Below are 17,329 nucleotides of genomic sequence, written 5' to 3' on the forward strand. Positions count from 1 at the left end.
AAATAAATAGGATTTGCAAATAATCAATAAGCATATGAGGAAAATGCTCATATCACTAATCCTCAGGGAAATGCAAATCAAAACTGCAATGAGATACCATCTCATCCTTGTTAGAATGGCTAGCATAAAAGAGAAAGCAGGGCTGGGCTGGGGCCCAGTGGTAGAGCACTTGCCTGGCACCTGTGAATGAGGCACTGGGTTTGATCCTCAGCACCACATTAAAACTTAAATAAATAAAGTTTTAAAAAAAGAAACTTTCAAAAATGATCAAATCATCACAATAAAATTCATCTGTAATGTACAATCCATGTTTTATTGTGTTGCCACCAATGTGAAAGAGGTAGGGAGGCAGCTGAGTCACAGATAGAAAAATCACTGCTTTAGAAGGAAATCTTCTGCTGATTTTCTCTCACACCAGTAGAGTCAGCTTGCTTCCATAAGTCAGTCCTTGTCACATTAGGGAAGGTGGGGAGGTAGCTCAGGAGGGCCAAGGTATTTTCCTCTCCAGGAAGCACATGTTCACAGATTGCCACCAGATGTCATGACCCCATGAAAAATCAAAAAAGGACTCAACTGAATGAAACAGTCCTGCTGTTTCCTGCTGTAGGGGCTGAACCATCTCCAGCAAATGGTTTCTGAGGCTGCTCCATGGCTGTCCATCATCAAAAATTTTGCCTCCCATGATTGTTGGAGTATTTTTTTCCCCCTGAGCATGATACAAAACCCTCAACCTAGAAACATCTCAGGGAATACTGTGGTCCTCAGATGCTCAGTTGAAGTCCTGTCCTAGAATGTTGATCCTGCCTTCTTGATGGACCTGCTCTCAATCCCACAGGAAGAAAAAGAGAGGTTCACCTGCCCAGTGGTCCAAACCCGAGACCCAGAAGTTGCTCATGTTGTTTCTGCTCTCACCTGTTAGCCACAGCTATTTACGGCACACACTCCGGGCTGGGGAGTAGTTCATGGTAGAGCACTTGCCCAGCATGCACAAGACCCTGGGTTCCATCCCAACGCCATAAAACACACACATGTGTGTGGCACATGCACACACTCAAGGTGAAAGACTGTGCCCAAGAAGAAGAGGAGAAGAGATTCATGGTCAGTGGGCATTCCTGCCACAAACTTTCCTGTCTGCTGCTCATACCAGGCAGGGAGCCCCTTGAAGAGATAAGAGTATTTCTCCATCATGGGGAATCCAGTACCTGTGCCCACTGTGGACTTGGCTGTGACCAAACACTCAGGAAGCAAACATAGTTAAGAGAGAGACCTGGAAACTTCCAGGAGAGCTGTGCTGGGTACAAGGGAATTCAGCGCATAGGGCAAGCTGTGCAGTAGATTTCAGGAGGAAGACAGAACAGCATGATGGTGATGGGAGGAGCCTCTAGATTTGGACAGCACTGATTTTAAACTTTTTACTAACAAAGAAACTAACTGATACTTTCCGAGCCACTGCACCTATCTCTGTAAAAAAGAATGACTAAATTCACCAGGAGGGGTAATTGTGAGTCATAAATTAAATGTGAAGTAGGTCCTTGACAAATAAGGACTGATAGTTTTATTTTGCTAATAGCCCCAAAGAGGTATTTCCATCAATATCAGTGACTAAGGACAGAATATAATTGTTGCAATACGCAGAATCAGGGTCATTCGGCGTGGATTGGGCTGGCAACGAAAAAGCCACACAGACACAGAAAATACCTTTTTCACGGTTCAGGACGGCTTTGCAGAATCAAGAATCAAGAATCAAGCTCCCACACTGGAGGGCACAGAGAAGCAAGGGAGGCAGGCAAGAGAGAGAGCACACCTGAAACTCCCCTATTTATTGGGGAGAACCCATTCATAGAATATTCCACCCAAATAAGGCAAGGGATTAGTTTTGGAGGGTGGAGTGTTGCTTGGTGATGCCTTATGGTCAGCAGATTGACTGACATCTTGGAAAGCCACACCCATCTCAGGTGCTGTGTGGGATCCAAGGCAAAGCAGGCGAAAAGGCACACCTAAGGTGCACAGCCCAACCAGGCAGCAATGTCAGTCCAGTCCCCTCACAGGCTCAAATGCGCATAGCTCACACACACAGCCCATGGCTGGCTCGTGACATATAATACCAACTGTTATGGTTTAGCTATGAGGTATCCCCCAAAAGCTCATGGGTGAGACAATGCCAGAAAGTTTAGAGGTAAAATGATTGGTTACCAGAGCCTTGACCTAATGAGTGGATTAATCCACTGATATGGATTAACTTTATGATAACTGTAGGCAGGAAGTGTGTGGCTGTAACAGGCAGGTCATCAGGGGTAGGACTTTGGAGGTTATATTTTATCCCTGGTGAGCAGAACTCTCCTTGCTTCCTGATTGCTAAATTCTGAGCTGCTTTCCTCTGCCACACCCTCTGCCATCATATACTGCCTCACCTCAGGCACAGAGCAATGGATTTAGCCATGAATGGACTGAGACCTGTGTGAGGGGAGCCCCAAAATAAACTTTTCTGCCTCTAACTATTCGTGTCAGGTCTTTTGGTCACAGTCATAAAAAAAGATAACTAAAATAGCAACTAACATTCATTATACTGTTAGTATAAGGGTTTTTAAAAATTAATTAATTAATTAATTAGGTTTAATTTGTTATACTAGTATAAGGTTTACATAACTTTTTTTTGATCCAGTAAGTAGGTGTTATTATTCCCATTTTACAGAGGAAGAAGTTGAGGCATAAGAAAATTAAGCAATAGGCCCAATGTTCCACAACTATTTATAGGGGAGCCAACTGATCTATAAGTGGGATGAGAACTACACCACCTGGCCTCATGAAGTTCTTCATGGCAACAGTTGGTCTAAAATGAGTGATAGAAAAATGGTGTTACCTGGACTTTTTTGGTGCTACTGGCCAGCTAGATCACCTTGGATCTGTTTCCTTATTTTACATTGAAGGTGCTAGACATAATAATTCTTGATTCTGAAGAATAGTTCAGGAAGAGGCTTTTGCAAATGGGGTCCAAACCTGCTAATGACATCACAGAGAGGAGAGTTCCAAGAGAAGAGTCAGGCCTTCCTAGAAGCCCAGTGCCACAGTTGGCATTAAGCTCAGCTTAGGAGAGAAGAGAAATCCGGGGAGGGAACTGTTGGTTCCAACTCTTTAGCTCTCTTCATTCTACCATTCCCAGCACAGTTATGGATCAATCCTCAGTGACTGAAAGGATTCAAAATGACTTGGATACATTATCTCGCCCCCACTCATCATCCCCATACCACCGGCCAGGCCCTAGTGGAGCCCACCATCATGAGACCCATCACCACAGGGGGCCCCACCATCACAGTAGGCTCCGTCATCATGGTGGACCTCACTACCAAGACCCTGAAAATCCCTACTCCTATCCTTTCCACCGCCGTGACGAGGCCCACTATCATGGCAGGGCTCACCACTATCCATCCCCTGGTGAGGGTCTCCCCCATGGCACTGTCCATTCTCAACATTATTCTGGTGAGGACCACTTTAATGATGAGCATCACTATGGTAGTAGGATGCATCGTGGTGGTGGGTCCCACAATTCTGGAATCCACCACCACGGTGGAACCCACCACCATGGGGAGTCCCGCCAGCATACTGATTCCTTCCACCGTGGCGGGCCCCACCACCATAGCAAGCATCACCATTCTGGTGGGCACCACTATCATGTTGGGGCCCACCATCCTGGTGAAGATCAAATTCATAACTACTATGGTGAGACCCATCACCTTGGAGAAAATTTATCCCAGTACTCCTCTGCTGCGTTTTACCACCAAGGTGAGCCTCCCCATCATCCCCAAGGCGAGCCTCCCCACCATCCCCAAGGTGAGCCTCCCCATCATCCCCAAGGCGAGCCTCCCCACCATCCCCATGGCGAGCCTTCCCACCATCCCCATGGTGGGCCCTACCAACATGGTGAAGACTACCACCATGATGAGGCCCATCTACCTGAACCCCACCACTACAGCAGGCCCCACTATCCTGATTCCCACCATCACCGAAGACATACTCCTCATGGAGAGAGCTCCTCTTACCGATCCTCTGAGGGGTCCAACTTCCGTGGTGTGCATCATCATGGTGGTCACCACCGCAGGGAACACTCTGGTGAGCACCATCCCGGGGAGAACAAGTTGAGCGGACCACCAACCACAGAGCCACGCAAGACCCGCAGCTTGCTGGGCAGCTCCCCCTCTTATACGGCATCCCACTCACCTGGCATAACTCACACCAGAAGCTGGGGGCACAGCGTGACTCAGTCCCATGTCACATTTTACTCATCCCCCTCTCGGAGGTCCAGCAAGATTCACCCCCGCAGCTCCAAAGACACAGAGAGCTGGAGTGAAGATGAGCACTTTCAGAAGCGCAAACGTGAGTCTCTTCTGGTCCTCCCCACCCCAGACCCCACCGCACAGCCCAGATTCAGCTGGGTCTGACCTTGCACACATCAGGAAGCTTGCCATTCACCTGCACCCATTTGTGCCCGCTAGTTCCCCTTCTCACTGTTCACCATCCGCTCTTTCATTCCCTGCGTTGTGCACCTCTGCAGGCCACAAGATGTTTCTTCACTTGGTCACTGCTTTGCTCACATATTTACTTCTCAAATGTTGAACCTCTTATTGACTGTGCTTAGGTCCTGGGAGAATAAGGAAGTATCCAGCATGGCTCCTGCTCTCAAGGGGGATCTAAGACTGAGGGGGTCACTGAGGCCATCAGAGGCTATCCAGTACTAGGAGCCTGTTGTCTTCCATATCAGAACATGTACCTTGGTGGCTTCTGTGTGGCTACTTTCCCCCTACTAACTATGAGCCACTGGGAACTAGTGCCTGCATGAGGGCCCTGTTGGAGGGTAGGGAGGGACCTTATCTGGTAACTCACAAACTCCCAGATTTGGTTCCTAGTAGTTCAATAAATATGGCGATAGTCTTACAACAAACAAGCGAAGAGAGATGAGTAACTTACTGGATGGGGGCAAGATAGGCATCCAGGAGGAAGGGAAGTTCAAGGATCTCAAAGAGAGAGGGAGGCTCAGCAAGAGGATGAGGTGAGGAGAGTGAGGGTTTCCATGCATAAGCTGCCATGTGGGCAAATAAAGACGTGGAGATTTAGTGGCAGGAACCCTCAAAATCCACTCAAGCCACTCCAAATCCCAAACGGGCTGGCCCCTGGTGTGACAGAAGTCAGGACTTTGGTCAAGATCAGCACAGGACTAGCCTACAGTGCTATCGGTGAATGGCAGCAGGCCAACAGGCAGGGTTGATAATGACCCCCAACCAGTCTGGGAGGGGGCATGAGATCCCCACACCCCCTACAGAGATGTAACTTTCTGGCTTCCTTACAGTGGGCCGATCCCCGCGGGCCCACAAGAAGATGCACACTATGGACCTCTTCCAGTGGTTGTGTGATAAATTAAGCCACCTCGTTTGGGGCTTCCGGAGACTGATCTGGAGGCTGACCCAGTCCCTGGCCTTTGAAACCTTCATCTTCCTCGTCGTCTGCCTCAACACCGTCATGCTTGTAGCCCAGACCTTTGCTGAGGTCGAGATCCGGGGTGGTAAGAACCACGGGGCCCTGTTCCTGTGGAGGAGGTCACCAGGTAGCCACAAGGTGGCGCATCTGCTCTAAATGGGCCTCATCCAGGGCCAGGAAATTTATATAATTTAGTACACTTGATCCTCTATCCTTTGAATTCAGTGACATTGGGGTGTTAGAGACAGGCTAAGAAAGATACTGCAGAGGTCAGCTGGAAACCCACTGAACAGGAGGCTGTGCTGTTCACAGATGTAGCCACCAGGTGGCACATCTGCTCTAAATATGCTGCTGTGGGTGGGCAGGGTGTGGGGAGCCCTGGGAGCAGGAAGTTAAAAGCAGCCTGTGGGAAGCCTGGGGAGGCTGGCCCCTAAAATTACCTGGAGCAGTGAGAAGGAAAGGACCCGCCACATGGTCATTGTCCATCTCTATTCTAATGCATTTAATGCCCACGACAATTCTGTCCAGCAGACTGTTATTATCCCCATTTTGCCCACAAAATGAAGGTACAGTGTGGTTAAGTCGCACAGCCATTTAGGGCAGACCCAGAGAGAGCATGGATATTTGGGCTTGCATGAGGCCGCTGTGGACAGAGGGAGAAGGAGGAGGCTGGGAGGCTGGGGACAGTCCTGATGACCCCCTGGTGTCCCTACAGAGTGGTACTTCCTAGTCTTGGACTGCATTTTCCTCTGCATCTACGTCATGGAAGCCCTGCTCAAGATCATTGCTCTGGGCCTGGCATACTTTTTCGACTTCTGGAACAATCTGGGTGGGTGGAAAAGGGGCTGCGGCCGGTGGCAAGGCAGCACTGAACTGCCTGGGGGAGGCTAAGGAGGAAGGAGGAGCAGTGAGGTGTTGGCACAGGGAGGCCACTGCCACTCAGACACCGTCTACCCTCAGACTTCTTCATCATGCTCATGGCCGTGCTGGACTTCGTGCTCATGCAGGTCAACTCCCTCTCCTTCTCCTTCTACAACCACAGCCTCTTCCGGATCCTCAAGGTCTTCAAGAGCATGCGGGCCCTGAGGGCCATTCGAGTACTGCGGAGGCTCAGGTCTGATTGTAGGGACTCTGAAGGAAGAGGGGACACAGGCCTGGGTTCCCAAGGAATCCACTGTGGGGCTGAGGATGTGGCTCAGAGGCAGAGTGTTGCCTGGCATGCACCAAACCCAGGGTTGAATTTCCAGTCCTACAAAAACAACATCAGAAAACAAACCAAGGAATCCACTGTGACCTGCTCAAATAAGCTGCAGACCCCAGCCTGCTTCCAATAAGCCTCCTCCGGGAGCCATCCCTGGGAGCCACCTCTTCATTTCCAGGGAAGCAACAGGATTCCCCCAAGTCACCAGCAAATCAGGGACCCTGTGCTTTCAGTACCAGCTCTGGCTACTGCCACTGACCTCCTCCCACCCCCACTGATTCACCTCCCTCTCCATCTCTGCCCACAGCATCCTGAACAGCCTCCAGGAAGTGACAGGAACCCTGGGCCACTCCTTGCCATCTATCGCAGCCATCCTTACACTCATGTTTACCTGCCTCTGTATCCTGTGCCTGCGGCTGGGGCAGTGCGTGGAGGGGACAGGGTGGCAGGAGTGAAAGCAGGAGGAAGGGCACAGGGGCAGGAAATAGGAGCTTGGTTTGGTCCTGAACAACCAGTCCTCTTCTCTGTGGTCCTGCGGGCACTATTCCGCAAATCGGACCCCATGCGCTTCCAGAACATCTTCACCACCATCTTCACCCTCTTCACTCTGCTCACCCTGGATGACTGGTCCCTCATCTACATGGACAGCAGGGCCCGGGGTAGGCAGAGGGCAGGAGATGGGCACACAGACCTTGAGGGCTCAGCTACCCCACCTGTGATTCGGGGCTTCTGAAGCCTGGGGTAGGGGTGCAGCAAGGGTGGGAGGAGACTGCTCAATTGACACTCCTGTCTCCCCCTCCCGCAGGCGCCTGGTATATCATCCCCATTCTCATGATTTACATCATCATCCAATACTTCATCTTCCTCAAGTGAGGACCCTGCTCTGCTGCCCAGCCTCACTCCCAAGCTCTCCCAGGAGTCCCCACCCCAGCCCCTCACCCTGGTCATGCCTCTCTTCTGGTGTCCCCCTTGAGAGCACCTCACTGTCCCCCTCCTCAGCCTGGTGATCGCTGTCCTGGTGGATAACTTCCAGATGGCACTGCTCAGAGGCCTGGAGAAAGTAAAACAGGAGGTGCCACACGGGGCAGATGTCCTGGGAAACATGAGGGAGGGCAGGGTGCTCCAGGGATGGGGGCAGGGGACTCCAGCAGGACTGAGACCTCTTCTCTTCAGAAGGCCGCCCAAATCCATGAGAATCTGCTGGAAGACTCACTGACGGAGCTCAGGCAAACAGGTACTGCCTAGCTGCCCAGACCCTGTGCCACCCCGGGGGCATAGGCAGTCTCTGTCCACCCTACCTCCTTCCACAGCTGGACACAGAATTACCCCCAATTTTACAGTTTTAGAACCTAATGACATGGAAGGACTTTTGGAGTTTGGTACCTTGATTCAAAGGCCTCTAGGACAATCTTCTAAAGCAAATTGCCTCTATTGTCCATTCTAGAAAGACCCACTTGGAAAACAAATAATAAGCCAAAGTCTGATTCACCAAACTCCCATTCCTATTAATAACTTAGGAAGTTCATGAAAGTCACTCTTCCATGATGGTTTCAACTGCCTTTGTGGATTTCATTAAGGTTGTATATACTTGTCTGGAGTCTCTTGACCCAGACTGAGAGCCTACGAAAATAAGTTTCCCTGTGTGTTCATTTTTCACACCTCACTTCCTGGATGTATTGATTTTGAGCCTCATGGTTTTCTTCCTGCTGAAAGATCCTCAGAACTTGATGATGATGATGATGATGATGATTTCTCTTTTTGTATCGGAGATTGAAACCGGGGGTGTTTTACCAACTGAGCCACATCCCCAGCCATTTTTTTGTATTTTATTTTGAGACACGGTCTCACTAAGTTCCTTAGGGCTTTGCTAAGTTGCTGAGACTGGCCTCAAACTTGTGATCCTCCCCAGAACTTTGAAATCTGAGCTCTAGAATCCCACTCTTAGGATCATTCACAGGGCCACCTCGAGTGGTTTAATTAAAAAGAAGGAAAGAGAGAGAGAGAGAAGAGAAGAATAGAAGAGAAATTTATTGGCTCCAATGACTTAGCAAGTTGAGGGTGCATGGGCTTTCGAGAATGGTTTGATCCAGCCAGGTGCAGTGGTGCATGCCTGTAATCCCAGCTACTTCAGAGATTGAAGCAGGAGGGTCACAAGTTCAAGGCCACTTCAGCAATCTAGTGAGGCCCTAAGCAATTTAATGAGATCCTGTCTCAAAATAAAAAAGGGTTGGGGATGTGGCTCCATGGCAAAGTCCTGGGTCAAATTCCCAGTACCAAAAAAAAGAAAGAAAGAAAAAAGAATGTCTTGTTACAGGGCACAAATGATGATCAGAATCTGGTCTTTTATATTTGTTCTATGGGCATCTGTGTGGGTTTGTTTTTAGAGTGAGTTTTCCCTTGGATAGCAAAAGGGTCACCAACAAGTATAGTGCCAAGTCCCTACAGTTTAGCTAACCATACCTCTACCAGCAGAAAAGTGATGGTCTTCTGCAAATTCCAACAAAATCCCAGAAATGAGCATGCTTAGTTCCAGTAGAATCATTGCCTAGTTTTGAACCAATCACGTAGCCTGTAACTGGCCGGGCTGCCCTCACGTGTCCTTGGAACTGTGGAAAGGGCTAACCTCCAGCAAGACAACATGGAACTAAGGGGTGGCTCCACAAGAAAAGTGGGGTTTAGCTCAGTGGTAGAGCACTTGCCCAGCACGCGAGAGGCCCTGAGTTCCAAACCCAGCACCACAAACACACGTAAGAGGGAATGGAGCGGGATGGGGACATGCTTTGTGCCTGGAGAAGCAAACTCTTTGGGCATCAGGGATGGAAACACCTTCGGCCCTCTCTGTGAACCTCCATGACACTGGCGTTCCTCCTCCCTGCAGATCCAGGCATCTTCCTACTCACCCACCCCACCCCGCCCCACTTTCTCTTTTTCCAGAGCCTGAGGAGACAGTGAGCGAGACCACCCTGTGGAATCAGTTCATCGACCGAAAGTTTGGGGCCATGACTGACAAGTGAGAAGATGAGAAGGGAGGGTGGCCTCAGGTCAAGTGAGGCAGTCTTGGGGCTGGCAGTAGGACTGGAGGGAAAGGGACATTGCCACCTCTGTGCAAGGGAGTGGAACGGGGTTGGGATGTGGAAACCAGGAGTGGCCCCTGGCTGCCTGCACCATGGGACCTTCCTGTAGCAGGGATTCTGCTCCTCTCTTTCCTGAGACCCCTCTGTCTGAAAGCCAGGTGCTGCCCTCCCCCGTCCAACCTCTGGGCTCCTCTCATCCAAGAGAAAATCCAAGCTTCATGGCCTGCATCCAGGGCCCTGTCTGACCAGTCCTCTGCTAACCTCATATCATTGCAGCCACCAACCCCCAACTGGCACAACCTTGTTTGCCCACACTCTTTCCCAAGCATGGCACATACTTCTCTACCCATAGGCCTTTGCCTGCATTGTTCTCTGCCTGGAATGTTCTCTGGATGCTGGTGTCAGGCTCAGTTGACCAGGAGTTGGGAGAGTTCAGTTCCAATCCTGGCTCCAGTTGTCTCCTGGGGCGCTCTCCTGTTCATCCTTCATGTTCTAGCACCTGACCACTCTGGTCTGGGCTCTCAGCATGCGGAGACACTTTCCTTGGGGATATCATCCCCATAGGGACCCTCCCCCAAGAGTGGTTCTTGGTGTAACCTTGGCTTTTCCCCCCTCCTCTCTTCCCCCTTTGACGTTGCTTTGACACTTCTCAGATGCACCTCAACTAACTCACCCACCCGCTGCAGCAGCTTCCCCTGAAGCCTGCCCTGAGCCCCACAGTTATTGAGATTCAGAGCTCTCTCTGAATGTTCTTGAGATTCAGAGCTCCAGGAGCCCTGCTCCAACCTGGCATACTCCCAAATTTCTTCCAAACTCAGTTCAGTGACAGTCCCTCACCTCTAAGGACAGTCCCTCCTGAAGCCTTTCTAGACCCCCAGCCCTGGGGGAGGTTCCCCTCCCTGTGCCCTCAGCACCCTGTGTTTACACTTAACCAGAGCAGGTCAGTGTTCTGGCTCTGGGGGCAAAGTCTGTTTCTTATTCATCTATGTCCTTGGAGCATCTTACAGTGTTGGCTGTATTTGATGGATAGATTGGTAAGATCCAGTGGAGTGATGAATGGGGTAGAAGGGCTGGTGGGTGAATGGGGGAAGGGGTGGGGGTTTAGGTGGATGGTTTCCCGCACAGTATGGTCACGGTGTAGGTGGATGGGTGATCTAGGGAGGACCAAGTGAGGGAAGGGTGGGGTAGATGAATGTGGGTGGGTGGTTAAGTGGGTCTATGGAGAGGCTTGGTTAGATGAGGGAGCATCAGATGGGTAGGTGAGCAATTTAATTCTGGAATTCTCCATGGTGCAGGCAGACATGGGGGCTTTTCTAGGTACTGAGAAAGAAACAAAATAGAAAAGGAGGTCTTGGGTGATGTAAGTTTTGGGGGAAACTGGCAAAAAGAGCCATGTGGGAGCTCTGGGGGCCCAGAAAGAATACAGGCAGGCCAGCAGAGTCCAGCCTCCCCCACCTTGTCCCTTCAGGCAGCGGGAGCTCCAGTTCCAATTCCTGCAGCTGGTGGCTGGGGTGGAATATCAGCAGCAGAAGTTCCGTTCCCAGGCATCTGTCATTGATGAGATTGTTGACACAGCATTTGAGGTGAGCCAAACAGGACAGGAAATGGGGGACCTAGGGATCTTGCCAGAAGTGGCTCCAGAGTAGTTAGTAGTCACACAAGGCACTGGCTCCTTCATGCTCCCATCCCACAGGCTGGAGAGGAGGACTTCAAGAAGTGACCCTGGAGAGTGCCACCAGATACAGACCCAAGCCTCTGGCAAGCTGCCCACCTGGAGTTGGGTGTTGGGACAAGTCCCCAACTTTGCTACCGTGGTTGTCTGGGCCCTGCAGGAATTGGGCCCCAACAGAGTTTTTACACCCCAGATGATTTTGTGTCTTCTATGGCTGTGCAAAACACAGGGCAAGGGAACTTGTGTGGTGCCCCTGGGGGTGGGATGAAGGGTGGTGTTGGCTATCCTCTCAGCCCAGCAGCACATTGGCAACAGCCAGAAGAGTGATGCAGAAAGTGGTTTAGGCCCAGGGACTGGTGGTGCTGGTAAGGGACAGAGGGAGCAGTAGCCCACTTAGGGGAGGAAGGCCCATCTGTCCCATAGGTCAACATTATCGAGGCCTGGGGGGACCAGTGGGCTCCAGGAATGGGGCTCAGACCCCAGAAATTCAGGCCTAGCAGCACCATGAGCATCCAGTATAAGGACATCAACCTTGGGGATATTGGGTCTGGCATTGTCATCCACCCTGCCCTCTGCCTGGGTTTAGACTACAGAGCCTCAGTAAGGAGGGTGGAGGAGGCTGCTCAAGTCCTTCTGGCCTCAGGGGAGGTGCGGGCAGTAGGTAAGTGGGATGGACCAGCTGCATTGGGAGATTCCCCTATTTATAGCCTGAGTCTGGACAGGCTGTGGCCATGGCTGGGCTAGCCTGTGCTAGATACTGCAGACCTAGCACTAAATCAAGTTCAAGCCAAGTCTGAACCTTGAGGGTCCCCACCCAGTATTGGGGTCTTCCACCATCTACAACCATCTCACCCTTAGTGGAGGCCAGTCCAGGGTGCAGCAGTTTTGATAACCACCTCTGCCTCTGGGCTGGACCAGACAGTGGTAGAGCCCCCGTGCCTTAGGACAGAAGCAGCTTCCCCTTCCTAGCCTAGCTGAGGACACAGGCTGGCCCAAGGTCCAGGAATGGACTGTGCAGAGGAAATGCCATCTAGGTTTGGGCAGAGATTCCAGGGATGGAGAAGCCACTAGGCAGTCATCCCTGGGATTTGCCTCACCCCAAGATCTCACGCATTCATTCATCAAGCATTTTCTGCCACCTACCCTGCATTGGTCCTGTGTTGGAGCCTCCTGCTTGGTGTCACATGGAGCACTTCCAAGCCAGCCACACACACACTAGCTGTCTGGGCTGTCATAGCCAGCAGGGTCCAGCAGGAGCAGGGCTAGAAGTTATTCCTCATGTCCCTGTCAAACCCTCAGCTACTCATGTCAGGTGGAACTCAGCATCTATTTTGTAACTCTCCATCTTCATCCTTGTGTAGGAGCTGGCACTGAAGCTCATAACATCCCACCACTAGGTGGGGCCCAGGCAGGAACAGGTGGGGTATAGAGACTTATTTGGAAAGAAGGGCGTGTGGGCAGCAGAGAAGGAATGCCAGAGCTCTCTCCATGCCATCTCTGGGCTTGAACACTGCTGACAACCAGAACCCCCAAGGCACCAGCTTACTGCCCCCTGTCCTGGGTGTGGGTGCAAGTTGGTGCATCAAAGAGAGACTCCCAGGTGGGAATGCGGGGCTCTGGCTAGTGTCTGGGGTCTACAAGCCCATCTCTAGGCTATCTTGGGGTGCTGCTTCTGTGTTTGCTTTGCTTCTGGGTTGCTAGGTTGTGTTGCTGGGTAGTTGGTTGCTAGGTGGGCGCTGGTGTTTTTTTCAGGGCATGTCTATGGTGTCTGGGAACATCTCAGTGTGTCCTGTGGGTTTATGGGTGTGAATGTCTGTAGAGTTGAGGGTTGTAGGTGTGAGTGTGTGTGTCTGAGTATGCACTTCAGCCACAAATTCAACTATGCAAGAAATGTTGCAACCCTATTTTCTTTAAGTGACATTCAGTCAGAACTATTCCTCATGTGGGCAGCAGGTTTGCACTTGCTCCCTCTGGGGCTCCATGTCCAGTGCCTTGTCATGTTCCTGGCGACAAAAACACTCAGGATCACTCCAGGGGAACTGGGCTGCGCGAAATAACCACACAAGAGCAGAGATACCTTTTTCTTTGGGAGTCCTGTGACGGCTCCTCTGACCTTAAGGGTCCACAGAAAGAGAGCCAGCATGTTCTGACCCCTTTTATTGAGGAGAAGCCATTCAAATGAGGCCAGGGGTCAGGTTTCAGGGGGTTGAGTCTAACTTCATGATGTCTGCTGTCAGCAGGTTGACTGACATCTAGGAAGGCCACACCCAAAGGGCATTTCCATGGAACATTCTTTCCCAAACAGGGCAAGGGAGTAATATCACAAAGGAACAGGTGAGCGTAGCTCGACCCCTGAGGCTGCAGGAAGGCACGCCTATGCATGAAGACCCATTCTGCTACTTCAAGGATCAGGGCAGCTGTCTAGGGCCACTGTGAATGTGGCCAGATCACTACGAAAGTGACCAACAGAGCCTCTACCGATCATAGGAAGGAAAATGCTGGTCACTCAGCACGATGCCCCAAGTGCCTTCCAGGGGTCTTGCCAAGGGAACCTGGGGGGGTCCTACTAGTGAGAATGTAAGAGGCAATGTCCTGGCCTCATGGCTCTTGGCCAGCAGTGGCTGTGTAAGACAACTTTGGGCCACACACAGACATATGAGCATTAGTGGGCCGGAAGCTCAGTGTCTAGGACCCAATGGGCTGGGCACCCCACATGCATGCCTGAGCTTCTCCCAAGTGCTGAGAGGAGCAGGGCATGGGCTCCCCTTCTAAGTGCTCACAGACACTGTCCCCGGCTAGTCTTGGGATACAATCCCTCTTCTGTGACTTTGTCTCTTGTTACCTGAGGCTAGTGGGAGTCTGTGATTGGGGACCCCAGAATTTGTTTCCTCATGTCTGTGATGCTGGAAAGTTGGAGATCCCCAGATTCAAGGGCTGAGCCCTGAACTGTCAGTGCTGTCTGGGCTGGGATAGCACCCCCTGGAATACCATGGGTGGCTCGTCAGCTGGGGAATGTTTGGAGCCATCAGTAGCTGGGTGGGAAGTGGGGAGTGGAGCACACAGAAGAAACCAATGCAAGAAGCAGTGCCAGTGATTTATTGCAGAAGATGTGGCAATGGCTCTGAGGTGCCCTCCACCATGTGTCCCTTCATCCGCTCCCGCCTGGGGGCCGATTACACTTGCACACAGTTGTGTTTGAGAAGCTGAGAAGAGTTCTTCCAAGGGACTTCGAGGATCTCAAAGTCACAGCGCAGCTTCTGTAGAGAGCCAAGGCACAGGGAGGGGTGAGCCCAGTCCAGGGGTCAGCCTCCTCCCAGGAGCCAGCTCTCTGCCTGCCTTGTCACTCTGGGGCCACAGAGGGGCAATCACTGGCCCCAGCGACACATAGTCTGATGATGGGACTAGATCCCAGGTCTTTCCAGCAAATCCCCCACACCCAGGAAAGCTCCAGCCTCTCCTCTTGCACCTCACACTGGCCTGAAGCTGAGTCACCCAAAAGCAGGGCAGGTTCAGCTAAGTCTCTGCCCAGCCAGCCAGACCAGCTCAGGTGGGACAAGCCCAGGGCCTCAGGTTCTGTGCAGGGTGCAGGCTTGGGGCAGTGCTGTTACCTCCTGCTGCACCCCTGTGGCCAGGGGGCAGGTGGTGAGGTCCACATGGTCTCCAGAGACCCTGGTCTTCCGGCACGCTGTGCTCTCCATCTCCACTGTCAGGTAGTACTTGATGCCAGCCACCAGCTGGGGAGGAGCCAGGTAGGTGAAGGGTGCCAGGGAAACAGGCCTGGATATACCCCTCCCTCCCTCCATTGTGCCCCACTGCCCCAAGCACATGCAGGGCTCTGAGCTGGGGACCCAGACCTGGAATGCGTGCGTAAGGGGCTCTGGTGGGTCCTGGTGCAGGGGGAAGGGGCAGAGGGAAGAGGCCGGGTCCCTTCAGGAGGCTGAGACCCACCTGGGCACACCTTCTCAAAGCTGAGGCCGTCACCAGGGAGAGGCTATTGTCCTGTCCCTTCTGCCTCCCCTTTGCCCCCATCTAGCAGGGACCAGGGGGATTCTAGTGAAGGGAACTCTGTATTTACAGGATTGGATCCTGAAACTTGGTTCATGGTGGATTTTTCATTTTGAGAATCCAGGTATGGTGGCGCACGCCTATTATCCTAGTGGCTTGGGAGGCTAAGACAGGAGAACCATGCGTTCAAAATCAGCCTCAGCAAAAGCAAGGCACTAAGCAATTCAGTGAGACCCTGTCTCTAAATAAAATCCAAAACAGGGCTGGGGATGTGGCTCAGTGGTTGAGTGTCCCTGAGTTCAACCCCCATTACCAAAAGAAAAGAAAGCACTGTATAGTGGGCAGGGGTGCAGCTTGGTGCTTGAGCACTTACTTAACATGCCCAAAGCCCTGGGTTAGATCCCCAGTGTCACAAAAAATAAATGAACATTTAAGAAAGCATTGTGGGCTGGGGCTGTAGCTCAGTGATAGAGTACTTGCCTTGCATGTATTATGTGGGTTTGATCCTCAGCACCACATAAAAATAAAGATATTGCACGAACTTCAACTAAAAAAAATTTTTTTTAAGTATCGTATGCAATATTGCTTTCTGCCTTGGCATCCCCTTTACTGGGCACCTAGGCAGTGACTAGCCCTGGCGGGGTTCCCTTGCCCAGCTCACCTGGCTCTGCGCCTTGATGACGTTCGTGTCGCGGAAGTAGTAGAGGCTATTGCTGCCCATGTTGTAGCTGGCCACAGCTGCCTGCGCCGCCCTCTGCACCTGCGGGTCGTTGGGAGCCAGGTCCTGGCGTTCTCCAGTCCTGCGGCCTCGCGGATCAGCGCGGGCGTCAGGGGACAGCGCCAGGAGGCAGAGCGCGATCAGAGCCAGGCCCATCGCCAGCGGGAGGTGAGAACGTGCCATGGCTGCAGTGTCAGTGCCAAGCCGAGGCCTGTGCTGCTTTTACGGGCTCCCTGGCCCCGCCCGGCCCCGCCTGCCGCCAGTCGCCCCCGGATCCCAGATCCCTGCACGGTGCCTTCCCCACCCCCAGGTCCTGCAGGCTGGGCCGAGGGGTCAGAGAACCCCTGTGTGCCACGATGCTGCGTTACCCAGCCCTCCAGCAAGGGAGAGCACAGCCACAAACCCCAGCACTAAGTGCCACTGTAGGAACAGTTCACAGAAAGTCTGTCCAGTCTGATCTACCAACAGCTATGTTTGAGCTCTTACTGTCCCACCATTTCTGGGCTGTGTGACCTTGGAGAGGTTACTTAACCTTTCACTGCTTCTGTTTCCTCTTCTGGAAAGTGAGTATTGTGAGGATTCAATGAACTGATACAAGTAAATTGGAAGAGGCCAGATGTTCTACAAACAGCAGGTAAGTAGGTGACATTACTGCCCTGAGCCAGTGTCATTTAACTCACAATCAGCACCAAGAGGGAATTATAGTGTTTCCACTTTGCAGAGGAAGAAATAACATGGAAGGGAGAATTGATTTGACTATAGACAGCAGTTGATCACCAGTAAATGGAGATGCTAGCTTTTGAGCCCGGGAGCTCTAAGAACTTAGCAGTCCTAAACCAGACTGAGTCCCAAGGGTGAGAACTGTCAGAAAAAGGGGCTGTCATACCTGTTGCCGTTTAACTGACTGGATAACTCTGGACAAATCACTCAACTTCCCAGAGCCTCAGCTGAAAAAAAGGGTAACAATATTTTTCTCCTGGGCTGAGGATGTGGCTCAAGCGGTAGCGCGCTTGCCTGGCATGCGTGCGGCCCGGGTTCAATCCTCAGCACCATATACAAACAAAGATGTTGTGTCTGCCGAAAACTAAAAAATAAATATTAAAAAAATTCTCTCTCTCTCTCTAAGAAAAAAAAATTTTTTTCTCCTAAGTTTGTTCTAACGCCAATGCCTCCAGACCGAGTCACCCCTA

General features: G+C 51.7%; 2 protein-coding genes across 2 annotated transcripts; one reads left to right on the forward strand and one right to left on the reverse strand.

Annotated features, from left to right (window-relative positions):
- The first annotated feature begins 3,167 nt into the window (after positions 1-3,167).
- On the forward strand, positions 3,168-11,741 carry Catsper1 (cation channel sperm associated 1). Its single transcript, XM_046444503.2, has 14 exons — positions 3,168-3,312; positions 3,410-4,107; positions 4,158-4,371; positions 5,342-5,554; positions 6,185-6,298; positions 6,430-6,583; positions 6,978-7,069; positions 7,186-7,329; positions 7,476-7,539; positions 7,670-7,742; positions 7,844-7,904; positions 9,605-9,680; positions 11,213-11,327; positions 11,438-11,741. Exons 1-14 carry the CDS (start codon positions 3,168-3,170, stop codon positions 11,462-11,464), a joined length of 2,190 nt encoding a protein of 729 aa, XP_046300459.1. The 3' UTR covers positions 11,465-11,741.
- Positions 11,742-14,497: 2,756 nt separating this feature from the next.
- Positions 14,498-16,349, reverse strand: Cst6 (cystatin E/M). Its single transcript, XM_046444644.2, has 3 exons — positions 16,083-16,349; positions 15,025-15,150; positions 14,498-14,673 (listed from the first exon to the last, which is right to left on the reverse strand). The coding sequence occupies exons 1-3, from the start codon at positions 16,320-16,322 to the stop codon at positions 14,590-14,592; spliced, it is 450 nt and encodes a 149-aa protein (XP_046300600.1). The 5' UTR covers positions 16,323-16,349; the 3' UTR covers positions 14,498-14,589.
- Positions 16,350-17,329: the final 980 nt, after the last annotated feature.

Source organism: Marmota monax, unplaced genomic scaffold (genome assembly GCF_021218885.2).
Source record: "Marmota monax isolate L192 unplaced genomic scaffold, Marmota_monax_Labrador192_F-V1.1 WCK01_AAM20220418_F8-fsc00038, whole genome shotgun sequence".
Lineage (NCBI taxonomy): Eukaryota > Metazoa > Chordata > Mammalia > Rodentia > Sciuridae > Marmota > Marmota monax.

Excerpts from the sequence above, each read along its gene's own strand:
- Catsper1 (XM_046444503.2), top strand. The coding sequence starts at position 3,168 with ATGGATCAATCCTCAGTGACTGAAAGGATTCAAAATGACTTGGATACA. Across the intron at positions 6,584-6,977 it reads CGAGTACTGCGGAGGCTCAG|CATCCTGAACAGCCTCCAGG; the intron begins GTCTGATTGTAG and ends CTCTGCCCACAG. Across the intron at positions 7,070-7,185 it reads ACTCATGTTTACCTGCCTCT|TCCTCTTCTCTGTGGTCCTG; the intron begins GTATCCTGTGCC and ends CTGAACAACCAG.
- Cst6 (XM_046444644.2), bottom strand. The coding sequence starts at position 16,322 with ATGGCACGTTCTCACCTCCCGCTGGCGATGGGCCTGGCTCTGATCGCG. Across the intron at positions 15,151-16,082 it reads TCATCAAGGCGCAGAGCCAG|CTGGTGGCTGGCATCAAGTA; the intron begins GTGAGCTGGGCA and ends GCTCCTCCCCAG. Across the intron at positions 14,674-15,024 it reads CCACAGGGGTGCAGCAGGAG|AAGCTGCGCTGTGACTTTGA; the intron begins GTAACAGCACTG and ends GGCTCTCTACAG.